Raw genomic sequence first — 26,278 nt, 5'->3', positions numbered from 1 at the left:
TGTTGCCCGCTTTATTTCAGTTGTGTCTGATTCTTCATGACCCAATTTCATGGTTTTCTTGGCAAAAATACTGGAGTGGTTTGCCGTTTCCTTCTCCAGCTCATTTTATAGATGAGAAAATTGAGGCAAATAGGTTAAGTAACTTGCCCAGGGTCACACAGCTAATAATTTTCTTGAGGCCAGATTTGAACTTAGGAAAATTAATTTTCCTGACTAGGGCCGGCACGTTATGCGCTGTGCCACCTACCTGCCCATTAAGCTAGCTACATTATGTTTGAATTAATACAGTGATATAAGAAACTCTAAAAATCAACTTCTGCTATTAAGTTTATTACCTAGATAACTTTATATGTGTGTGTATATGTTTGTATCTATCTGTCCATCCACTTGTAAAATGTATTCATTATTATGTGCATTGTTTTTTAGTGGTTTGGGAATCTCGTCACCATGGAATGGTGGAATGATCTTTGGCTAAATGAAGGATTTGCAAAGTTTATGGAGTTCGTGTCTGTCAGTGTGACCCACCCAGATTTGAAAGTTGTAAGTAGCATTATTTTAAAATTGCTTTCTCCATTTTAGATTGCATTTTTTATAATATTATTTTTGTTTTATTTTTTGCAGGGGGGAAGGCAGGGTAATTGGGGTTAAGTGACTTGCCCAAGGTCACACAGCTAGTAAGTGTGTCAAGTGTCTGAGGCCAAATTTGAACTCAGGTCCTCCTGACTCCAGGGCTGGTGCTCTACTCACTGTGCCACCTTGCTGCCCCTTAAATTGCATTTTTGAAAGATTACTATTGATGCTTTAGTGATCATCTGCTCTAAGAAGCCTTAAAGATAGAGTATATTTTTCTGCTGGTCAGTCTGTTGTGTGAATTGAGATTCATAAGTGCTTTAAAAATATGTGCCAAAAAGACTGACTCCATCCAAATACTTATTTACAAAATGGATATGAATTTGTCATTGTCATGAGAGTGTCTTTTTATCTTTTAGAATGTCTGATAATCAAAGATAACGAATGACTATCAATCTATTGCACTTTTTTTCACATGTCATGTTGGTTGCCCATCACAGAAGCTTCATTTGTACACCACCTTTATCCCAGTAGCGACCATATGCCCAGCCTTTCCCCTCCAAAAAAACAAGTCTCAAAGCTAGCTTTGATACTTTCTAAGGACAAATTAGCCTAGTCTGTGGGGGGTTGAGGCCTGAAGAGAATCTAACCCAGTCTGCATGTCAGGAACCTTAGTAGATAATGCTCATATCACACTCCTCTTTTAGCGTAGGTAGGAGACTATGGAAGTGCAATATTACATATACTTGATGTGAGCATTGGTTTTGAAGAGCTACTTTTCTCCATTCTTCTTTATAAATTTTTGTTATAAGGGATGGCTCTCTGAGTAGGGATATATTTGGAAAAGAAGTTGATGAAAAAACAAGACAGTAATGAAGATAAGCTTAAAAAATAGATGTGTGCCACTGGTGATTTTTTTTCCCCTCCTTTCTCATTAGGAAGATTATTTCTTTGGAAAATGTTTTGATGCCATGGAGATGGATGCATTAAATTCTTCTCATCCTGTGTCCACACCAGTAGAGAATCCTGCTGAGATTCGGGAAATGTTTGATGATGTTTCTTATGAAAAGGTACAAAATCAGTCTTGCCTTCTGGCTTTGCAGTTGTGCATTTGTATGGAGGTGATCATCATGAAAGTGTGTGCAACAGATGACAGCTAAAGATGAATTGTCAACTTTATCTCACAAAGATTTAATCAGCAGCATGTATCTAGTTCTATTCATAAAGCATGTAAGGAATGAAAGGGGGTTATTTAATAATTGAGTTAGCATTTTCAGTGTTATTTTGGATGTTTCCAGGGTTGAGTTGTAGTTTATAAAATTCATAGAAACTCCACATTTTGTATTAATGTAATTACTATTTTTTGCCACCCTTCACCCTCCACCCTCTCCCTCCACAGCAGAATGTAAGTTTCTTGAGGGCAGGGACCATAATTTTTTATCTTTGTACCCCTAGAATCGAGCACAATGTGTTTCATGTAGTAGACACCTAATAAATGTGTTGATGTTAATTGAATTGAGACTTTTTAGGTGGGGAGGGAAGGTGAGGGTGCAGTATCCCAAAGCTAGTAGTGGTTGACCTCGAGTCCATTCATCCATATCAGGAATCAAGATTTGGCTGGTGAAAATTCTCTCCTTTGTCCTGCCAAGGGAAATTGCAATGAATAGCATATTACTGAAGATACCACTAGACTAAATGCCTACGATAAATAATTTTCCTGAAAAATGTGTTTAACCCATTGAATATAATTATTTAAGACTACTTTGCATTAACATTTACAGCAGTGATTTTGAACACTTTTTAAAAAAAGACAGCTATGGCACATACTCTTAAGATCAAATTGAGATGAGTTTTTTTTTTAAATTTTCTTGGCAGGGAGCTTGTATCTTGAATATGCTAAGGGACTATCTTAGTGCAGATGTATTCAAAGCTGGCATTGTGCAATATCTCCAGAAATACAGTTATAAGAACACCAAAAATGAGGATCTGTGGAATAGTATGACAAATGTAAGTATCCTTGTCAAAAAGCAAGGCTGAGAATTGGAGAGCCTGTTATCACAAGCACCCCATTATGTTAATCATAAAAAGAACCATATGTTCTACAGAAAGAACAGTGATTTGTGTTTAAAAAAAATTTTTTTTATCAGATCTGTCCCACAGGTGACACACAAAAGACAGATGGATTTTGCTCAAGAAGCCAACGTACATCCTCTCCTTCGGTAAGCACTTATATCTGTTCTTATCTCTTTTCTTTTTTGCTTTCAGAAGAATAAGTCTATGTCAGGCTTCCTGAGCTAATTTCACCCACTGGTCTGTCTCCAAGAAAGAACGAACGTAGATCAGAACTGAGAGATAATTTTTGATCTTTTTTTTTCCTGAAAAGTTAAAGTAGATTCCACAACCTCTGTTGGAAATATATTTCATTCATATGATTTACTTTAACTTCATTCTTTGCAAAGGAATGAATATCCAATAGCATCAGCCCTTAGTGGGTCAGTACCATTGTCTCAGGGTGGCAGGGTGGTGCAGTGGATAGAGCACTGGGCTTGGAACCAGGAAAACTCGTCTTCTTGAGTGCAAGTCTGGCCTCAGACACTTACTAGCTGTGTGACCCTGGGCAAATCACTGCACAGGTGTGCAAAGTCTTGAACAACAACAATAAGCAACTACATGAGTAAATCTAATTTACTTGGCTATTAAAATATATAGAAATCATAAATTATTATTATTATTAATTTATTTTTAGTCTTCAGCGTTCACTTTTATAAGATTTTGAGTTCTAAATTTCCCTCTCCCTCCCCTCCCCCCTCCCCAAGATGGAATGCAATTTGATTTAGGCTACATGTCCAATCATATTAAACATTTCTACATTAGTCATGTTGTGAAAGAAAAAATCAGAATAAAAGAGAAAGAAAAAAACAAAAAACAAAAGATAAAATAGTATGCTTCTATCTGCATTTTGATTCCATAGTTCCTTCTCTGGACGTGGATTGCATTTTCCATCATAAGCCTTTTGGAATTGTCTTAGATTATTGCATTGCTGAGAAGAGCCAAGTCTATCAAAGCTGGTCATTGCACGATGTTGCTGTTACTGTATATGATGTTTTCCTGGTTCTGCTCGCTTCACTCAGTGTCAGTTGATGCAAGCCTTTCTAGGTTTTTCTGAAGTCTGCCTGTTCATCATTTCTTATAGCACAAGAGTATTCGATTACATTCATATACCACAACTTGTTCAGCCATTCTCCAATTGATGGGCATCCCCTCAATTTCCAATTCTTTGCCACCGCAAAAAGAGCTGCTATAAATATTTCTGTACATGTATCATAAACTTTTAAGAACTGCTCATACGGTATTCTCTGATTATCTGAAGACTTTTAAGTCCAGGTTAGGCATTGCCAAAAGATTTGCTATTAGGGATTTCTGATTTTTTTTTCTTCCACTCTATTTTTCTCTCCCCCTCCCTGACTTCTTTAGTATATTCATGCAATGATTATATTATCAATAACAATAACTCACATTTAAGCAGTTGAAGGTATCCTTCATCCATTTTCTCATTTAATTCCCTGATATAGATAGTATGAAAGCATTATTAACTCCATTATTATCTATGAGATGGCCAAGGTTCAAAGAATACCTTGGTCTAGGTCACATAGCTAGTGAGCAGCAGAGACATATTGAACTGAGATGCCTTGACTCCCATTAGAGGACTCTTTCCACAAGTCTTCACCAGAGTTCCCTAGTTTGCAGGAACCTCTTTTCAGTTGTGTGCTATCTACTGAATAAGTATTCTTTGAAAGCTTGGTTAGCATTAGGAACATAACTCCTTGTGGGCTTGTTATAGTTTAGAAGTGTATGAAAACCAGAGCTTGTTTTACTGCTCTAAGAGAGCCTGAAAATTGCAGATTTTCTATCACCTTCCCTGTATTGATTTTAATAGAATTATGTAGGCCTTGCAGAACCAACTGGTTTCTCTTCTTCATTGACCATGATCATCAGCCTGTGGTCATCCCTTTTGAGCATCATTTAGTCTTCACTGATCTTTCTTTAGAGCTGAGTCCAAGAGAATGCTTTGTCTGTTTATAATTAAATAGCACTGGAGCCAGGAGGTTGTTGATGTAAAAGCCATGATGAACACATGGACACTACAGAAAGGGTTTCCACTGATCACTGTCACCATGAGAGGAAAGAATGTCCATATAAAGCAAGAACTCTATAGGAAGGGAGCCAGTCACTCTGCGGAAACTGGGTAATGTTTATTAAATGTAACTTATTTTGTTTTTCGTGTAATGTCCAAGTTGTACACATGATTTTTCACTTGACTTGAAAATGAAATTTCCTTCTCTCTGGTAATTTTTTTATAGTTTAACTATTTCCATTACATTCTATGTGTTCTTTGAATTTAAGTAACCTCAGTTAAAATGGTTAGTACTGACATTAAGTGTTTGATGGGATGGAGGTAAAGACTGTTTTATCTCATCTTTGTATCCCCAGAGCCTAACACAGTGTCTGTGACCTAGTAAATAAGCTTAATAAATGCTTGTTGAATTGGATTGGATTGAGGATAACTTGAGGTCACTTGTATGAATTTAGTTTCGATCTGGGCAGTTGCCATTAAGTTATAATGGTTCGTTTTGAGGAGATGAGAGTTCAGGAATGGGAAATTCATTGTTGAGCCTTGATCCAGGTTAATTCCTGATCCTCTGTGAAAAACTGGTCAAGTTTAAGGGACTTTTTTTTGCCAAACCAGATCTACCTGGGATCTCACTGGAAAAAAACATAGTGTATTTTGATTGACATTAGATAAATCCTTCCCCTTCTCCTCTTTCTTCTCTTTTTCTTTCTCTATGTCTCTGTCTCTTTTTCTCTCTGTGTGTCTATCTCTCATCTTTTAGCCATTCAGCCATTTTTTTAGCCATTTAAGCCAATGAATGGCCTACTAACTTTGAATACTCACTTTGGGTCAAATTTTTGCTGGAATTGTTCAGCATTAACGGATAGGACTGTGGTACTTCCAACACAAACATGAGTCAATTATTAATTGTTTACTATGTGGCAGGCACTGTGATAAACTCTGGGGAACTCTGGTAAGTGCTAGAGAATATGCCAATGACATTTTGTGTTACTGCCTGTAACAGTTAACTATATTAATCCCTACTAAAATAACCAACACTTCCCTTTTTCTTGTAGGTACCTGTGGCATGTTCCACTGTCATACATTACCAGCAAATCAGACAAAGTTGAAAGATTTTTGCTAAGAACAAAAACAGGTAATTTGTTATTGCAGTGACCAATCTAATTTAATGAGAAGCCCTTGACAAAATGTTTCTGAGGAGTTAATTTTTCTTCTTTAAAATATAGTCTTCTTTCAATGGCATTTTTCTTTTTAAGATCTATTTTAATCAGGTCTCTGGCCTTCCACTTAAAGTGGGGAATTTGAGGTTAAAAACCATACAGCTGAAAAAAAATCCAAGTTCCTGTCAAACAAGTCTTAAAAACATTGAGTGATATACTGATGGTAGTGGTAGGATTTCTAGTGGAAAAGTCTGAAATCTTTGATCGCATTGCTGTGTTATAACTTTTTATTTGTATGCTAAGAACAGGTTGCATTTTCTTCATAGATCTCCTAAGTCTTGGAACATAGTAGATTAGAACTAGTGCTGGGTATTTTCTATTGAGCTGCTTTCTCCTGGTTTCAAGAAAAATGATCTATTGAAATTTCTGCAGTGTCAAACCCACTCTGGATGCCTTCCATATCCCCTTGCATCATTTAAGATTGGTTCAATAGTGAAAAAAAATGGAGTTATAATTTATTTTGCTCATTGTAGATGTCCTCATCCTCCTAGAAGAGGTAGAATGGATCAAATTCAACGTGGGAATGAATGGCTATTACATCGTACATTATGAGGATGATGGCTGGGAATCTTTGACTGGCCTTTTAAAAGAAAAGCACATGACGATCAGCAGCAATGATCGGGCCAGTCTCATTAACAATGCATTTCAGCTGGTCAGGTAAGGAACATAGACAACGCATGTCTCTATTTACTTTTGAAATCAATTGCTATTGTAATACCTAGTGTGCTTGGAGAATGACTCCTCAAGGCACAAGGTACTTTGGGAATACCGTATCTGCTCAAAACCATATTTTATATTTCCCAGCAATATGTTTATCATTATTAGTCAGCTAGAGGACATAGTTTGTTCAAAGTAAAAGTCTTTAACTAACTAACATGATAAAGAAAAGTGACAGTAAAACATTTCCCCCATTAACCTGGAGCACAAACAAACGAACACATTTTTGGTGGAGAGATGGGACACATACAGAAGCACATACAGAGAGGCACATATGTAGGGAATTGATGTGGCCAGAGCACAAATGTGGAAGGTCAGTTCATGCCTCCAACATTGCAGGGCCATCGATGCCTTCTGGTGATGTTATCATTTTGCTACTGCTAGGCCTAAGTCCTTCTAGTGTCTGCTAAGTGTAGTCTCTGTCAGACACTTCTCCGAAGGATGAATTGTCTCTGCTGAAACTCTTAGTCTTAGTTCCACTATGATGTGGTGGTGGTGGTGGTGGTGGAATTCCTCTCTGCTTCTAGCTTTTGACTTCAGCTGTAGTCCTTAGCCAAAGGGCTATCTTTTCCTCTTGAGAAAAGTAGGCATTGCTACGCTCTTTTAAAGTCCTAAGGCTTTCAAATCAGCAGCCTTTAATACTCAGCCATTAGACTAGGGGGTCAAACAAAGCCTTTTTTCCTCAAAGATTGGTCAGTTTCTCAGAGTCTTGACTAGAAGGAGCTTCTTATTTCCACAAAATAATACTTTTTTCCCATGTACCAAGTACTTTAGGACTTAGAACAGTCACACCTGGCTACCTGGTGCCTCCAGGCTGAAGTCTGTTTTTTAAAAAATTAGCTTATTTATTTTTAGTTTTCAACATTCACTTCTATAAGCTTTTGAGTTTTAAATTTTCTTTGCCTCCCTTCCCTACTCCCTCCCCAAGATGGCATGCAATCTGATATAGGCTCTACATATATTACATACATATATACATATATATTAAATGTATTTTCACATTAGTCATGTTGTAAAGAAGAATTAGAACCAATGGGAGGAACCATGAGAAAGAAGAAACAAAACAAAAAAGAGCAAATAGTATGCTTTGATCTGCATTCAGACTCCATAGTTCTCTCTCTAGATATGGACAGCATTTTCCATCATGAGTCTTTTGGAGTTGTCTTAGATGTTGCATTGCTGAGAAGAACTAAATCTATCAAAGTCAGTCCTCGGACACTGTGGCTGTTACTGTGTACAATGTTCTCCTGGTTCTGCTTACTTCACTCAGCATCAGTTCATATAAGTCTTTCCAGGTTTTTCTGAAGTCTACCTGTTCATCATTTCTTATGCTACAATAGTATTCCATTACATTCACATACCACAATTTATTTAGCCCCAATTGATGAGCATCCCCTCAATTTCCAGCTCTTGGCCACCACAAAAAGAGCTGCTATAAATATTTTTGTACATGTGGGTCCTTTTCCCATTTTCATGATCTCTTTAGGATACAGCCCTAAAAGTGGTGTTGAGGGGTCAAATGGTATGCACACTTTTATAGCCCCTTGGGCATAGTTCCAAATTTGCTCTCCAGAATAGTTGGATAAGTTTACAACTCCAGCAACAATCCCTTAGTGTTCCAATTTTCCCACATATTCTCCAGCATTTATAATTTTCCTGTCAAGTCTGTTTTTTTGAATACCATTTCTTGGTCACTGGGTCTCTTCCTTGAAGACTTCACTCAACTTAGGGTTTATATGCTCTTTTTCTCCCTCTATTTGTCTTTGAGGACTTCTGTCATTATTTAGCCGTTCAGTCATGTCTGACCCTTTGTGACCTTATGGACCATAGCACACCATGCCCTTCTGTCCTCTACTATTTCTTGAAGTCTGTCCAAGCTCTTATTTATTTCTTCCATGACACTATCTATCCATTTCATCCTCTGCCATCCCCCTCTCCTTTTGCCTTCAATCTTTCCCAGTGTCAGGGTCTTTTCCAAATAAGTCCTGTCTTCTTATCATGTGGCCAAAGTATCTAAGCTTCAGTTTCAGTATTTGTCCTTCCAGTGAATGGTCTGAATTAATTTTTTTTAAGTGCTGTCCAAGTGATTCTCAAAAGTCTTCTCCAGCACCACAACTTGAAAGTGCCAGTTATGCAGTTTTCAGCTTTCCTTATAGCCCGGCTCTCAGAGACATACATTACTATTGGAAAAAAACATAGTTTCAATTATATGGACCTTTATTGGCAAGGTGATGTCTCTGCTTTTTAGTATGCTGTCCAGATTTGCCATAACTTTCTTTCCAAGGAGCAAGTATCTTTTAATTTCATGGCTATTTCACCATCTGCAGTGATCTTTGAACACAAGAATATCAAATCTGATGCTGTTTGCATTTCTTCTCCCTCTATTTGCCAAGAAGTGATGGGACCAATTGCCATGATCTTAGTTTTTTTAATGTTAAGCTTCAGGCCAGCTTTTACACTCTCTTCTTTCTCCCTTATCAAGAGGCTTCTTTGTGGGTTAGGCTACACTTAATCAGTCTCTTTTTTCTAGTGACTACTTTCCAAAAAATCTTTCAGGGCCTTCAGTGTATGGGATTCCTCAGTTTTTCAATTCCCAAATTGCCTTTGCCCTTCCATGTGGATGATGGGGAAAGCACAAAGTCAGAGCCAAGCCCAGGAGGCCAGGTTATCTTCTCCCAGTTTAGCCATATTCCTGCTTAAATTTTTTAAAAAAATATATACATGTTATATAAAATATGCCAAAATATTATCTAATATATTTAAATATATAATACATTATATTTATTACATATATTTATAAACAAAAACAAATATATAAATATTATAAATATATTATATATTTTAATTATATGTTTTATATAGATTTTAATCTGTCTTTTTGGACTTGACTTTGTCTTTGTGCCTCTCCCATCATCCACATGGAAGGGTAAAAGGGTTTGAGAATACACATACACATATGTATGTCTATATGTATGAATGCATATACACACACGTGTGTGTATATATAGCTATGTACATACACACACACCCACATACACACCTTTTCAGGCTTTTGGATCCCTTGCACTATCTTTATTAGGTGAAATTTCCAGGAACAGAGAAGCAGCCACACTTACCTTAAGCCACATACAGGGTTTACTTAATACAACCAAGTCTAGAAACTTATCAAAGAAGGGTGGGGAAAAGGGAAGGAGGAAGAAATAAACCTTTATATAGCCCCTATTTTGTGCCAGGCACAGCTCTTTATAAATATCTCATTTACAATTCACAACAATCCTGGGAAGTAGGTGCTATTATTATCCCCACCTTACAATTTGAGGAAACTGAGGCAAATGGAGATTAAGTGAGTTGCCCAGGGTCACACAGCTAGGAAGTGTCAGATTTGCACTGAGGTCTTCCTGACTCCAGGCCCAGTGCTTTGGCCACTGTGCTACCTAAGTGCCTTAGCTGGACAAATGCCCTACTTCTCTGCCATTCTGATTAGGCCTTAGCCTGAATGGGGAGGAAATCAACTTTATTCTTTCTTGGTGGCCTGCAGATGCTAGTATTGTTTTTTAATGGAGGTAGGCAAAAGGAGCTGGATGTTCTTGTTTAGACTGAACTCTGGGTCCCTTTCAATACTCCAGTCGTGAGTAGATGAAATAAGTCTAAACACAGAGTTTGGAAGAACTCTGTTGAAGTCACAGGCTGCAGCACTCACAGATATTCATGAGTTACTCCAGCAGTTTTTGCCTGTGGGTGTCTCTCCTTCCTTAGGTGAAGGGGTTGCATGACTATAATTCAAATGCCTCATGATGAAAAGAGGCAGATTGATTGCTAATAAATTGAAGTGTTTTTCTTTTCCTAGTTCTTCTAACGAACTGAGGTTGCTTGTGCTTAACTTGATGCCTATGAATTCAAAGTATTCATAGGAAAGAAGAGACATTTTAATCTCTCTTGTTTGCATCCAAAGGTCAAAATGAAATATTGTCCACCAAATACAGAATGTCATGCGATAAATACACAGTAGTGGATAGAGGGATGAACTTGGGAGTCAGGAAAACCTGGGTTCAGATCTTGCCTTAGATACTTACTAGATGTTTGACCATGGGCAAGTTCCTTAACCATTCTGTGTGTCAGTTTCCTCATCTGCAAAATGGAGGGTTTGGACTTTATGACCTGTGAGTCCTTTCCGACTCTAAAGCTATGATGCGATATCCTGCTGAGTGGCACTTCACATTTCCACAGTCTGATCCTCATTTTTGTTCTTTCTGGTCCCAGTTTTTCAGATTAGGTGTCACTCCCAGTCCTAGGAGGCTAGGTCACTTATAGAATCTAAGAGTTTGGTTTCCTTTTGCAGTCTTGGAAGCCTACCATCTGGATTACAACTATCAGAAATAGGCCAGGACCAGATTATCTGGGGGTGAGGGCCAAAGTGGAGTCTATCGATTGTATTATTTGCCTTTGCATTGTCTTATTCAAGAATGAGGGTTTTGTAACTTGATCCAATTTCTTGGGAAGGAAGAGGAGGATCCAATTACTTCCAAGGACACTTGCTTTGAAACCAGTTTTAGCTTTGGGGAGACCCAGGTCTGCACCATGCTTTATACATACACTTACCTGTTTCCTGTCCTTGGGTCAGAATTGTAGTTTCTTTGATTAGTTTTTCCATGGAATTTGTTGGAATTCTTGAGTTTCTAATTTCTAACCTACATTTAATAGGTGGATAGGAGCTGACACGTGCCCATTTTGTCTTAACCATAAGCTAAAATTTAATGTATTGCACCTAAAGAAATTTTCTTCAGACTGTAGAAGTGCCAGGCAGAAAAGATCTGGAACAGGAGTTACACAGAAAAGTGGGCAAGCTGTGTCACCTTGGGCAAGTCACTTAACCCCAATCCTGCCAAAAACCCCCCCACAAAAAACCGAAAAAAACCCAAACAAAATAAAAAGTGGGCAGACAGGCAGGGCAGTATACTGGGTTAAATTTAGCATGTACCTAAGATTCACAATTTCACATAGAAGTTTCTGTACTCCTTTATATATTGAAATGCTCATGTTTGTTTCATCAAGTTCACATTGAAGAAAACTTTTTTTTTAATTTTAACAAAGACAATGATGGAGTGTTTGATCAGAAGGTTGTAAAGTTGTCTTTTGAAGCAGCAAACTAAGTTCCTAGAATTTTTATTGGCAATCATCTTCTCTTTTGTTCAGCATTGGAAAATTATCCATTGAAAAAGCTCTGGACTTAACCCTGTACCTGAAACATGAGACTGAAATTATGCCCGTGTTCCAAGGTTTGAATGAGCTGATTCCTTTGTATAAGTTAATGGAGAAAAGGGATATGGATGATGTAGAAACTCAGTTTAAGGTAATAACCTGAAGTGGACTTACAGCTATATGTCTGTGGAACGCTTTTTGAAAGTTACAAAAATATTTATTCTTACAAAGTTAGGAAAGTGTTTTGTAAACCAGAAGACACTCTATAGTGTGTGCTACTATTATCACCAGTCATAGCCTAGTGTGCAAGACTTCTGAGTCAAAATTAATTCACTGTCTTATTTGCCCCTACTATACTGTAAGTTCCATGAGGGTAGTGGCTCTCATGCTTTTATATTTGTATCCCCCATTATTTTATATAGTGCTTTGTATATAGTAAGTGCTTAATAAAGCACTTCAAAGTTCATTCATTGGTTGATAAAAATCATTGATTTGCCTTTTAGGAGCACTATGGTGTATTGATATTAAATGGTAGTTATGATCCTGCTAGCATTTAAATCTGGTTCTCATAGGTACATTTAAAATTTTTCATGTAATACCTTTATTTCATTGCATTCGTTTTAGTTTGCATTAATTTTCTGGTTGCTCTAGAACTAAAGAATATGCACCAAATTTTTCTCATCAGAGAAATGATTTATGACTGCTTCTTCTAAAATCTTATTAAAATATAAGATGCCATTTAAATAATTTTATTAGTTATATAATCCAGATGGTAATATCATCCTGATTTTTAGGCACCTTTAGAGAAGATGGATATTGAAATAATATTATTATTTTTTCCACTGCTTTGGTAGTTAATGTATCAACAAAAGAAGTATGAGACATTGAAAATTAGGGATGAATGAAACAACATAAAAAATCTATAGCAGGGGTCACTGAACTGGGGTTTGTGAACTTGTTTATGTTTGGTTTCCCTTGTAATCCTACATATTTTATGTGTTTAAAAATATTATTACGAGAAGGGGCCCTTGAATCACAAAAGTGGTTCATTTGGTAATAAGAAAAAATAAGATTCTTAGACAAATGATGTTAAAGCTTGGTGTTGTAAAACACTGAAATTTTCCCTCTCCGTGATCTCCCTAGGCTTTCCTCATCAGGTTGCTTAAGGATCTCATTGATAAGCAGACATGGACAGATGATGGCTCAGTCTCACAGAGGATGCTACGTAGCCAACTCCTTATGCTTGCTTGTGTGCACCAGTATCAACCTTGTGTTCAGAAGGCAGAAGACCTTTTCAAGAAATGGAAAGAATCCAATGGAAATTTTAGGTCTTTTGTCATAGAATTATCCTATTGATTCATCCCCCACCCCTTTTGCTGGGCAAAAAGCTCATTTAAAACACACACACACACGTATGTGTACTTTGCACCCCAAACATAGCCAAACCTTCCCTTTTTCTTCAGATAAAAGGTTTTGAATTGCTATCCTCTACTTCTTGAATCACCCAAATATGGCAAGTGGGAGCATCTTCACATATCAGTTAAATATCTCACTGTTTGTCATTTGTAAAGTAGTTACTGACCAATAGTTCTCTTCGTGAAGACTCCTAGGAACCCTGAGAGTCAAGGAAGTTTGCTTCTGGTGTTGGATCTTCTGGTCATGTCAGCCAAGATTATACCCAATATCTTCCCTTGGTTTTGATTTTGGACTGGATGTATGAGTTCATTGATATAGGGAACACCCCTAGAGGAGGTTCCTTCTACCAATGCAGACTAGCTCCTATCCTTCAATTTACAACTTTCAGAGTTGCCTGGGGTCTTGAGCAGTTAAGGGACACTTTCACAGTACCTTTTTAACGTGGTGGTCTCTAAAGTTTTTTGATTGTACACTCTTATTGGTTAAAAAAATTTGGAACATGTGCCCCCAATATATGTATATTTACTTGTATATTACATATATGAACTACTAATAAAACTTTAACAAAATAGAAAGTTTGAAAAAGGATGAGATGGAGATGGACTATTCGGTTCTAGAGGTGATAGTCAGTGGTTTTTATTGAATGTAGTGACATGGTTAGATCTGCACTTTTAGGAATTTTCCTAACATTTTCTCTTTGGCAGCTGTGTAGAGGGTAGACTTAAGTGATAAGAGATGTAAGGCAGGGAAATCAGTTAGGAGATCACTGCAATAGTACAGGCAAAGTGATGAGGGTCTGAACTAGGGTGGTAGCTATGTGAGTAGAGAGAAGGGGACAGATGCTAGGGATGTGGAGGTAGACCTGAAGAGATTTAGCAATTGATTGTCTATGTGAGGTGACTGGTAGTACCCTGGACAGTAATAGAAAACAAATAGTATTGGGAGGAAAGATAATGTAACGATATCCATGAGGCAGATCATAGTCTGTCCAAGCCTGTTTATCCTGTGTTATTATTTACTTTGTCCAGTCTGGGAAGTGTCTATTATGGGGCTATCTGGGAGCACAGGTAAGGGTGTAATCTTCTAAATGGCACCAGTGTAGCTGCTGCCATGTATTCCCCAGAGCCTTGTGGGACTCTAATGATTCCCTGGAGCCTTGTGTGGACTCAGAAGAGGGGAGGTAGGGAGTTTGCAGATCACAGGTAGGGAGCAGAGTGGGTAGTGTTGGTGAACTAAGGGGGTAGATAGGTTTTTTGGAGACATAAACTCCAGGTTGCTGTGGCAAAGATGTGACCCATCTTCCCATCCTCCAGTTGGATGACAATTCACTCCTTGGGGTCAGTCCATTTGCCCTGCTCATGAGTAAGACCATGATTCTCACTTTGGAGACCGCAGCTCTAAGGCACTGTTGTATTTTACCTTAGCTAAGTGTTATGTTGCAGTCTTAATCCATATCCTCACTTCTGCCTGAAACAATATAACCTATAGAACTCTATTTTTCCTCAATATCTTAATTACCCTGGGGAATTAGGGAGACATACTGTCTCCATATGACTTTTGGTCACAGGATTATAGTATTAAGAAGGGTTTGAGAAGACATCGTTTAAACCACTTAAAATTCTTTGGCATCTTTTGCAAACTATGAATTGGTAAGAGACAAAAAATCATTATATTCATTCATTAAATACTTATTGGTCACTTAATCTATAAGGCACTGTGCTTGGGCATGCATCTCTGCAACACACATCAGAAACAAAACAAAACAAAAAAGCAACCAAATGCTATAATGGGAAAATTTCATCATCACATGATTTGTCATTATTACATATTTATTATGTATTTAAACTTGATTAAATCTAATATTCATGAACTATCTTTTTTTTGGCAGCTTACCAAGTGATGTGACCTCTGCAGTGTTTGGTGTTGGGGCACAGACCACAGAAGGTTGGGATTTTCTCTTTGAGAAGTATCAGTTGTCTTTGTCCAATACTGAGAAATACAAAATTGAATTTGCCCTCTGTTTTAGCCGTGACAAAGAAAAACTTCAATGGTGAGCAATTTGCCCATTTTTGGAATGATAAAGGGCACCAAATTAGATAAGGTTATGTTGTCATAGCTTTGGTTTCCTTGGGTACTGCTGGCTTATTTAGTAGTAGACAGCCATGCACACATTGTACTATTATGACAAATTCTTTAAAGCATCAAATCCAGTGGGGAAATGGAAAATATAATGAATAATTTGAGAGACACTAGGTAGCATAGTTTGATATGTGAGTTTATCTTTAAGCACTCTCAAAGCAACAAAATATTATGATTCACCCATTTTTATTTTGGTCTCCCTGCTTCAAGTGTTTCCCCATTCTAGTCCATCTTCCACTCAGCCATCAAATTGATCTTCCTAAAGCACATGTCTGACCATGTCACCCCGACTCCCTATTCAGTCAGCTCCAGTGACTCCCTGTTGCTTCCAGTATCAAAGAGAAAATCTTCTCTTTGGCTTATGAAGCTGTCTATGTCCTCCTTTCCTACCTTTCCAGTCTTCTTAAACCTTATACCTCGCACATACTCATTGATCACAGGAGATGGGCTTCTTTATAGTTCATTGAACATGACACTCCATCTCTCAGTTCTGAGCATTTTCACTGGCTGTTCCTGTCACCTGAAACTCTCTCCCTCTTCATCTCCTCCTCCTGGCTTCCTTGAAGTCTTAGCTAAAGTTTTACCTTCTGTAATAGGCTTTTCCCAATCTACCTTAATGCTGGAGTGCCACTTTAATTCTCTATGTGCCTTGTTTGCACGTTGTTGATTGTATGTTTTCTCCTTGATTAGACCGTAAGCTTTGTGAGGGCAAGGACTGCCCTCTGCCTTTCTATCACCAGTGCTGTTAGGAACGTAGATGCTTAATAAATGTGAGTTGACTAATGCTACTGGATATGTCTCTCTCCCTCTTCCTTGTCTTTCTGATTGCTTTTGTGAAGATGAGGCATCAGGGACACGGATTTAACATCCACCTGTGTACCCTTTATGACTTACTAGTACTAGGTTTATTCTTCAGACTGTTTCATGGATGTCAGCCATAGCTGTTTCTATAACTAAATCACCACTTTTATTTATTCTCATTCTTTTTTTAGGTTACTGGAGCAGAGTTTTCAGGGGGATATAATAAAAACTCAGCAGTTTCCAGGTATTCTTCATTGTGTTGGAAGAAACCCAAAGGGTCATCTCTTGGCTTGGCAATTTCTGAAGGAAAATTGGAATAGAATCATACAGAAGTAAGTAGCTCTGCCATAATTTGTAAATTTCTTAACTTTATTTTCAGTTTCTTAATTTCAAAATAACATCAGTCTTAGGGAGGTCTGGGTTAGAGAAAAGGAGGACACTAAAATGATCATTGAAAAATTTCTTGAAAATATGAAATCCTGACAAGATGCTCACTGATGTGTATTTTGGTATTGCCCTCTGCCCCCTCCACCTCAAGCCCTGTAATTCCCTTCTCCCTCCCTCAACCTATGTTAATCCAATTCATTGTTCAGTCCAATTCCAATGTCACAAGCATCCACTGAGCCCATACTAATTTCTTCTTTTTCTGAGCTTTCCTAGCAAATATCGTGCATACCACTTCCTTTTATGTTTAATCATAGATTGCCTGGCTTTGTCACTCAGCCGCCTCATATACGCGTCTTACATCTCCAAATGGGTTTTAAGTTCCTGAAGGCAGGAATCATGTTTTATATTTCTTTTTACTTTTTCCCAAGTTGAGCACCATGCCCTGCCTGGGCTAGCAATTCAACAAAGTGTTTGGTAAATGAAAATTTCAAAGTATACCTTGTTAATTTTCATTTCTAGGTTTGAACTTGGCTCAAGTTCTCTAGCCCACATGGTGACGGGAACCACAAATCAGTACTCTACAAGAGAGCGACTTGAAGAGGTAATACTTTCCTAACTTCTCATGTCATAAATTATCTACTAAAAACAAGGTAGATTGAAACACCTATGGAATTGGACGTAGGTGAGATTCGCAGTTATTAGAGTCACTTTGATATTGCTATATCAAAGTGATCTTAGACAACTATCCTTCTACGCACACCCAGGATTGTAGATGTACATTCAGGAGTTGGAAGCTTTCAGCTTGCAGGGAGCTTCTAGTCCAACCCTTTCATCTGATAGATCAGAAAGTGGAGGATCAGAGAGGCTGTGACTTAGTTATATAACTAGATAGTAGCTAGGCCAAGATCTAGGTCTCTTGACTTTCAGGCCATTGCTTTTCCCATTGTATCCTGTTTTGTACCCTGTTCCTTAGGGTGTTTACATAATATGCACTTCTATGCCAACATACAAAGCCTGTGCTTGTATAAATGAAACTTATTTGGGAAAAAAAAATTTAAAAGAGAAGTGTGTGTGTGCGTGTGAGAGAGAGACAGACAGATAGAGACAGAGAGAAAGAGAAAGAAAGAGGGAGGGAGAGAAGGAGAGGGGGAAGAAGGAGAGAAGGGGAGACAGAGAGAAAGTGCTATCTATATAGCAAGTAAGTACACTCTTGGGTTAAACCAGAACAATGCACTGGTAAATGGTGAGTTTTCCAGTCTGGATGAGCAAAAGAAACCAGCATAAGAAAAAAAAATGACCTCAAGAAAACTTCCCTATTTTGAGTAGCCTAAGTTCAAGTTCAAATGTATATGATTTAATCTACAGACATGGCTCTCATACGACACATTTTAGCTTATATTCTTTTTTCTTTGGCGATCAGCTGGGCCTCACTAGCCTCATCTGTAAAAAAGAGAATGGCTTGGACTAGATGATCTCTAAGGTCTCCTTCAGCTCTAAAAAATATGAACCTATGTTTAATGTAAAATAAAAAAAAGGAAAAAGACACTTTTTTCATTTTTTCCTCAAAAGGTGAAAGAATTCTTCAGCTCCCTGAAGGAAAATGGTTCCCAGCTTCGCTGTATCCAGCAAACACTTGAAACAATTGAAGAAAACATACGCTGGATGAATCAGAATTATGAGAAAATCAAAGTGTGGTTACAAAAAACCACCAGCTCTGTGTAACTTTTCATATCTTGCCGGGTTCCTGTGTTCTACTGTAATTGCCAGATTTTGTGATAAAAGTGAATTTACTAAGAAAATAAATTGTTTTTTGCTACAAGGTGGATATATTTTCTAGCATCTAAAAAAGATGGTTTCTAGCTCAACACCACTTATTTTTCTACCTCCATGACTAGCTATTCGTTTCTCTCAGCACGATTATTGACATAGATATCTATAGGTGCCAATTCAGTATAAGCCATGTATCAAAATGTAAAGGATGCTTGGATGTTTTTCATCTGAATCCAGGACCTGTTGCTACCTACTATATGTTAAGACTAGTTTCCTCACCTGTAAAATAAAGATAACTCACATGCTACCTACCTCACAGGGTTTTAAGAGTCTTTATAAACCTCACATCGCTAGATAAATCTGAATATGTATGAAGCATGTCTTTTGTAATTTTTTTTTCTCCTCCAGGAAGGAAAGTGAGAGGAATATTATGATGATTGTCTTGAAACTAGTAGGGGCTAGAACAAATATGCTCTGAGATTAGAATACAAATCTACTGTTAAAAAAATTAACAGTTCCTATTAAGGCTTAGCACAGGGGTTCTTACCCTGAGGTATATGGATCCCCAGGGGTGGGGTCCTTGAACTTAAATGGGAAAAAATTACATTTTTATTTCAATATAATTGGTTTCCTTTGTAATCCTTATATACATGATATTTACGGATTTTAATACACCATTCTGAGAAGAGGTCTGTGGTACAAAAGGGGCTAAGAAGCAAAAACGTTTAGCTGAGATTGAGCTGGAGAGATGTTGCTTGGTGATAAGGTGGTTGGAAGGGAGAAGCATGAATTAATTAATTTGGTCTGACCATGAGTGCTGAAGCAGTTATGAGATTTTAATGCCAATGAAGAACAATTAAGTCGAAGAATATTAATTCATTATCATTGGCACTAAAATGTTAAAATACCACAAGATGACTGAAACTAAACATACAAGTCTAAATGAGAACCGTCTGCCTTTGTAGTTTACATGAATTAAAAAAGATGCCTAGGATTTTGTTTTAGAAGATACAGGCTGCGTAATATTTTGGAATAATGATATTTCGGTGGAGAAAGGACTTGAGCTGTAGTAAACGAGTACCGATGATATGTTTCTAGATAATGTTTTACAAAGCTGCATTTTCTGGTATTTGAAAAATGTAATTTAATGAACATCAGTCATACTTTTCAGTTTTTTCTTATTAAAAAAAGAACCAAAACTAATGAAAGTAATTTTAATGGAAAGTTTGTTGTTTTAAATAAAATGGGATCCATTTGTATATTTTATCGAAACGTGGTGATTTTTTTATGTTGAATACTAGCTTTCATCTACTTGTGGAAAGGTCTTATTTTAAATTGATACACCATCCCCACATCAAAGTACAGTTACCTTTTTTTTCAGAAATGAATTATCATCTCTGGGCTTCTTTGCCCCAATGCTCATAACAACAACAACCTTCTCTCACAATCAGAACCTACAACCTATTAAGCTTCGCTACACAAGTGCAGATGTGGTACCCATTCCATGGGGCGTATGCTCCATCAGGAGCAGGGTTTTGGTGGTTGTCATCTTTTGTTTTTAAAAGTTCCTTGATTTCTTCAAGGAAGTCAATGTCACAGAGGATTGTCTTTAAAGATGAAATTTCTATGTGTTCTGTTTGGAGATGTTACACTCTATGAAGAAACATAGTTCTTCAAATTTGGTCTATGTGATATGAGCCTAGCATCTCTTCCTATCATCAGGAATTCAAAATTTTAAAGATCATATGAAGCAACTGTTAATATCAGCTGCATGTTCAGTGCCATGTCCATAAACTCATTTACCTTCAGAACATTTTATTAGCCATTCATACCTTCATAACAGTGGTTCTTAGACTTTTTGCAATGGTACAATCTTAAACAAAACTTTGGAAGAGCCCATGTAGGAAAGCCTTCTAAAGTTATTTTTAATGCTCAATACCAATAGAAGGCTCATCAAACCCAAACCCAACCCTCCATCTCAGGGCTCATGGCTCCTTGAAGTGAAACATCATTCTAAAACCTCAGAGCTTGACTTCAAATTGTTGTAGGGAGATGAAACACCAAGTTTTGTAGTTTGTTTTTTAAGCAGCAAAATTATTTTTGTCCTCACTTGGCAAACTTAATTTTCTTAAAGTCTGTACAGTGCAAAGACTAACATTTTAATATTGCTTTTAAAAATTATATTCAAGTCTTATATAATGAACAGAGACACCTGCATTCATCTCCAATGACATGCAGAACTGAATATGAAAACAAAAATGAATTGTTGAAGGCACAAATGCATTCCAAGAACTTATTTCTATCTGTGCTTGACATCAGCTCTGAGTCTGTTCTTGCCACAGGGTGACAGGAATTGGCCACATTCTGTTCTGGTAAGGATCTTCCCACCCCAGCCTCAGTATGCTTTATGCATGCAAGTCCAGGAAAGTCTGCCTTCTGGGAAAAGGGGAGAAGAACTAAGGAGAAAAATGTCACATGATGCATTTTATTCCCTGCTCTGTAGAAAAGGTACTATCCAGGGTTTTTATTGTTCTTTTATTATCGGCAGCCGTGGTGGAGAAGTGTGCCCCTTACACAATACTCCATACTTAACCTATAAATTCTTATTAGTCCTTCACCCAAGGAAATGTCCAGTACTGCCTAAGAGACAAGGGGCGGTGGGTAACCAGCAATCAGAACATTCCAGAACATCAAAAGCATTTCACAAATGTTTTAAAAAAAATATTGGAAACTGGAAGAAACCTACTAAAATTGACAGGCACTGTGTGTAGAATATGTGCAAAAGTTTGCTGACTTTTTTTTGGTTGCTGTAAGTAACTTTTTATGAAATATATTTCTTAAAAATATAAAGCATCCTTTCCCTCCCAAACGAAGAAATTAAAACAAAAGTTTATCAATGTTTAGTACAATAATACAGGCAACCAAGACATATCCCAGTCTTTCCTGGAAAAGAACATGAAACTAAAATTTTCAGAATGTCAAAAGACTCCACAAATACCACTGTACAAAAGCCACCCTGAATAATTGCCTTCTGCTGCAACAGCCTTTGGTTTGCTTAAAGTCACCATCCACCATTTGAATGAAGATTTTCTAGCATGTGCAGATAGCCTAAAAAACAAAGTCAAATAAAAGAAAATCAGTGAAATATTTGATATAGAAATCTGCCCCGCCTGCCCCCCCCCCCCCGCCCAAGTACCATAAACGTACTATCTACCAAGGGTAATGGATGGTACAGAATAAGTAAAAAAAAACCTGTCTATTCTGGGACAGGTAATGAAAGGCAAGCAATCAAAAAATAAGCCACATCTCAAAAAAATCATCAAGAAACTAAATATTTGACCCATAAAGATGTTATGTGGTTTGCGAGATTTTCAACAGCTCTGAACACATTACTACTGCCCTCCAACTATCACCTTTTTCAGTTGCTCTTTATAGCATCAATAAATGAGGAGAGCACAGCCATTCTATCCTCATCCAATATCCTCTCCCATCCCGCCACCTCATTCCCCTCCGATTGATAATAAATAAATAAAAATGGGATGCGAAGAATCTGATAACTTGCAGGTTGGCTACCTAATTTTCATTAGGATTATCCTGATTTCTTACAGACATCACAGGCACCTTGACAGGGACTGTATGTGCATTTTGATGGTGAGGATACAGATCTGCCCATCTGGGATGGTTTAGCTATCGTAAGGCAAGACCTTTACAAGATCTGAGATTCCTTCATGTCTTCTGATTCTAACATAAGGTGACTCCATATAGCTACCATGTGAAACCACCACTTTATTTCTCAGATCTTCAAAGTATTTTGTTCAGTTGTTTCAGTTGTGTTAGATGCTCTGTGACCCCATTTGGGGTTTCCTTGGCAAAAATACTGGAGTGGTTTTCCATTTCCTTCTCCAGCTCATTTTACAGATGAGGAAACTGAGGCAAACAGGGTTAAGTGACTTGGCCAGAGCTAATAAGTGGGCCAGATTTGAACTCAGAAAGAGAAGTCTTCCTGACTCTAGGCCTAGCACTCTATCCACTGCTCATAGAAAGTATAAAAGTAGTCAAATCTCCCTGCTTCTCAAGTGCTCCTTTTCCAATGAACTTTCCATCCCTACTCTGTTGTATTTTGACTTTTTTTTTTAATTAGTTCAGACCTGTGATTTCATCAGCTTACTCTGTTCACTGAAACAGAATGGGAGTTCATCTGCAACTAAGAGATTTGTCTGAGGGGTTAAATTAACTTGTTCAGAGTAACCAGTATGTATAAGGCTCTAGACTTGAACCCATGTCTTTTTAACCCTGATATTGGTCTACTATCCAGCATACCACAAAACTTCTCATTTTGCTCAATATCTATATCTTGAGGTCATGTGATTTTAAGTTGTGACATGCCATTCACTTTCCTATTGCTGCTGGTTGGAATGAAAATCTTTCATTTACTCATCAGCATTTAGATTTTAAGAATTCAAGCATATCAAGTTTCTACCTGCAGATTTAAGTTTTCTTAAATAGCCTGGCAGGAGATTTTGATGTGTCCCATTTATAAGATTAATATATTTAAATATTCTAGTAACAGAGTTCTCCTATTATGTGGTGCTTTGGGGAAAGTGACTGATCAAGATGTAAATTACTGAATGTGTATTTCATGCAAGGGATACCCAAAGAAGAATTAAGTATATCAGGTGTGGTTTTCTGGTACATTTAGAAAGCGTGGCTTGTACTTTGTTACAGTTGTGTTCATTTAAAAGGAATACCCCCAAGTCTTACCCAGTAGTCTGAACTTTTAACTTGTCTTTTCTCCATCGGCTTTTGACCTGGAAGATTTCTCTTTTGTCTGAAAGGAAAAGCAAATTTATCAATGGGAATTCTCCCTTTTCCATATTAAAAATAACAAACAGGATCAAAGAAAGCTTGTAGAAGAATAGGTCTCTTGGTAGTTCAAACTTGGGGGAAATGGTATAAAAGTACCATGTAGTGTGTAATCCCCAGGTTAATATCTATGTCTATCGATCTAATCTATAAAACTGCCATGTGTGCATGCATACCCTATCAACTCCCTCAGGAGATAGGATCATGCCTTTAATTTTTTTAAGAGAAAGGTATAATCACACTTTTTTTTTGTCACAACATATGATTGATTAGAAATATAATAAGAAACTAAATGTTTAATCTTCCCAGGAGATAACTCATATTTAGCAGTCTTCCATTTCTCTCATCTCTTGGGGGTACTTCATGGGATATAAACAAATTACAAGTACATGGAGGTGTCTGACTTATTTTAAAGCATTCTGACACTTCTAGAACAGCTTTTTTGAGGAAACCACATGCCACTGCTCCCCAAACTGATTAAATTAAATTAAACTGATAGCTTCTGTCTCATCATGGTATGTTGATTCAAGAAAACAGCCATTTTGAACTAAAGAAATGTCAGAGAACTTAGAATTCATCTAATACAACTTTCTTCCCCTTCCCTGAATGCTTTTGGTGACAGGCAGTTCATTGGTCCTCCCATCTGTGGATAGCTCTAATTATTAGAGTTGAAATGTTCTTCCCTTCCTAATTTCTATCCAACAGTCATTCTGTCCTCTGAAGCAACAGAAATGAAGTCTACTTACTCCTTCTCCCTTAAGAAAGTCCTTCAGGTTATTTGAAGACATGTCCACAAAAAATATTATGACCTACTTTGTTAAAGGTCTCATGGAATAAAAACAAACTCTCTTTAGTTCTCTCTTAAGCTTTCATTCTAGTGATCCCAATCAAAAACAAGGCTCCAAGGAGTTATTTTCAGGGATCTCATCATGAGATCCCAACATCAACAGGATCTTTTGGGCACTTCAGTTATTCTCCTCTTAGACCTAAGTCTACTATCATGGAAAATGTTGAAAAAAAGCTTCGGCAGAAAAGAAATAACTTTCAAAAGGCAGTTGCCTTGATTACAGAATCAAGGAGGGGTCAATTATAGTTCTGAAGCACTGAGTCATTTTTCTTTGGAAATTAACTTCAAAAATAAATTTCTTGACAAGAGGGAAATGTATCTACCATTAAGTTCTTTAATCTTTTAAGTGGCAAAATGGATAAGCAACTACTTCAGGGCCTTAATTGTTAGACTAGTACTTGTGCTTATTTATTACCTTGGATTTTCCACCATTCTTAGCAGGTTTGGTGGCAGAAACATCCTTTTCATCTTTTTTCTAGAGGAAAAAAAAAGTAAATAATATTTAGTTATTATTATCAGTCTAAGAAATAATCACTGTCCTCAATCAAATTAATTCAGATTATTCTATTCTGCAATAGGATAAATCCCATTTTCATTATACGTAGGGGACTATTTTAGTGTCTTTGGATATCATTCTTTTAAACCTTACACAGAGTTTCTTTATAAAGGAGGTTCAATTTAGGCAGAAAATTTTGGGAAATTTTGTTAGGTAGGCCACAGTGTTCAAAATCATGGTTCATCTAAAACTAATGCTCATCAAAACAAGGCTAATCTTATATTTGGATTGTTTTTTATGTGTAAATATGAAAAAAGTACAGAGATGATGGTATTAAGGGAAAAAAATCAATTATAACAATGAAAACAACTAGAGAACTAGGATCGATTCCAAAGAGAGGAATATAATGTACAAATGGGGAAAATAGCATTATGAGGAGTTTCCTGGGGTGAGATGAATAGAATGCAATAGTAGTTAGTTGAACAATTAAATCTCTCATATTTAGGCAAGATTAGAAGTTCTGTCATTGACAGCTGTGCTTAGTGGGGAGCCAGGTGGGGAGAGGGAACAGGGAAGGTAATAAATTGAAATCTAGTGTGTTTATTCTGAAAACAAGAAAGAAGGGCACATTTTGCCAGATAGCAATGTGGTGGAGTAGAGAAAGTACAGGACTGGTAATGAGGAGTTCTGTTTTTTAGCCAGAGCTCTGCCACTGACTTTTCTTTGTATCCCAACACTTAGTACAATACCTGGAACACAGTAGGCACTTAATAAATGTTTACTGACTAACAATTAAAGTGGCAGCTATGTGGTACTGGGCCTGGAGTTGGGAAGACTCATCTTCATGAGTTCAAATCCAGCCTCAGACACTTACTAGCTATGTGACCCTGGGCAAGTCACTTCACCCTGTTTACCTCAGTTTCCTCATCTGTAAAATGAGCTGGAGAAGGAAATGACAAACCACTTTAGTATCTTTGCCAAGAAAACCCCAAATGGGGTCACAAAGAATTTGACACGACTGAAATAACTGAACAAAACAAAACAAAAACTGCCACTGACTCTATGACCTTGGGTGAGTCACTTTAAAATGTTATGGATACCAATGCAACCTTTGCGCTGGCTTTTATTCCTCACTCTCCCCACATGACTCTGTGACACAGACCATTTGAAAACTGGGAGGAAAATAATTGCTCACCTTTGTCAATTTCTGTGCACCTTCTGGAGGTGGAGTCTGGGAACAGTTGTCAAACCCTCCTGAGAGTATATCAATGGGGTCCCCACCATCTGCAGAATTCTGAAATGGAAAGTTCTATCAGCAAAGAAATATATAGTGTAAAGGTCATTTGCTAACCCCAGCAAGAAATAATGAAATCTTTACAGCAAATCTGCTGTTATTCACCATGATTTTTAGGTGTCTTTCTTAGTGAGAATGCTGAACTAGACATGAACACATAACTATCTCTGTCATAGTCTTTCTTCTACATTTTACTTATTTGATATAAAAGTTTCACATGTAGATGTAAGATGAAGCACACTATGCCACAATCCCAGCCAGACTTACATTCAAGAGAGAAATAAAGTACAGTAGTTTTTACCTTGGGCTCCTTGGGTGGAGGCTTTGCTGGACTACCCTTAAAAACAAAACACATTGCCCATCAAACACATTCTCACACGTGTTCAAATTAGAAAAGAGTCAACAATTGAAGTATGTAAAAAACAAA

The 26,278-nt window shown here is 37.3% G+C and overlaps 2 protein-coding genes across 10 annotated transcripts in view; one reads left to right on the top strand and one right to left on the bottom strand.

The window, feature by feature from the left end:
- The window catches only part of ERAP1 (endoplasmic reticulum aminopeptidase 1), a 47,965-nt gene extending 28,342 nt beyond the window's left edge, over positions 1-19,623 (top strand). The window contains exons 7-19 of the mRNA XM_036768180.1: positions 427-540; positions 1,509-1,640; positions 2,446-2,577; positions 2,718-2,789; positions 4,662-4,816; positions 5,758-5,837; positions 6,396-6,579; positions 11,833-11,989; positions 12,982-13,166; positions 15,143-15,304; positions 16,386-16,526; positions 17,101-17,182; positions 18,151-19,623. Of these exons, the coding sequence (XP_036624075.1) occupies positions 427-540; positions 1,509-1,640; positions 2,446-2,577; positions 2,718-2,789; positions 4,662-4,816; positions 5,758-5,837; positions 6,396-6,579; positions 11,833-11,989; positions 12,982-13,166; positions 15,143-15,304; positions 16,386-16,526; positions 17,101-17,182; positions 18,151-18,303 (1,749 nt within the window). The 3' untranslated portion in view covers positions 18,304-19,623. The remainder of the gene's footprint in view (positions 1-426; positions 541-1,508; positions 1,641-2,445; positions 2,578-2,717; positions 2,790-4,661; positions 4,817-5,757; positions 5,838-6,395; positions 6,580-11,832; positions 11,990-12,981; positions 13,167-15,142; positions 15,305-16,385; positions 16,527-17,100; positions 17,183-18,150) is intronic.
- The window catches only part of CAST (calpastatin), a 133,277-nt gene continuing 126,550 nt past the window's right edge, over positions 19,552-26,278 (bottom strand). For 8 of the 9 annotated variants that reach the window (XM_036768197.1, XM_036768195.1, XM_036768184.1 and 5 more), the window contains 5 exons: positions 26,153-26,188; positions 25,753-25,851; positions 24,477-24,536; positions 23,113-23,179; positions 20,150-21,459 (listed from right to left, as the gene is read on the bottom strand). In XM_036768197.1, the coding sequence (XP_036624092.1) occupies positions 23,129-23,179; positions 24,477-24,536; positions 25,753-25,851; positions 26,153-26,188 (246 nt within the window). In that variant the 3' untranslated portion in view covers positions 20,150-21,459; positions 23,113-23,128. Of the gene's footprint in view, positions 21,460-23,112; positions 23,180-24,476; positions 24,537-25,752; positions 25,852-26,152; positions 26,189-26,278 lie in introns of all 9 variants that reach the window. The other variant, XM_036768215.1, reaches the window with a different exon arrangement.

This window comes from Trichosurus vulpecula, chromosome 1 (assembly GCF_011100635.1).
Source record: "Trichosurus vulpecula isolate mTriVul1 chromosome 1, mTriVul1.pri, whole genome shotgun sequence".
Classification (NCBI taxonomy): Eukaryota; Metazoa; Chordata; class Mammalia; order Diprotodontia; family Phalangeridae; genus Trichosurus; species Trichosurus vulpecula.
Note: the sequence above shows the minus strand (reverse complement) of the source record. Positions and strands in the feature narration are given on the sequence as shown.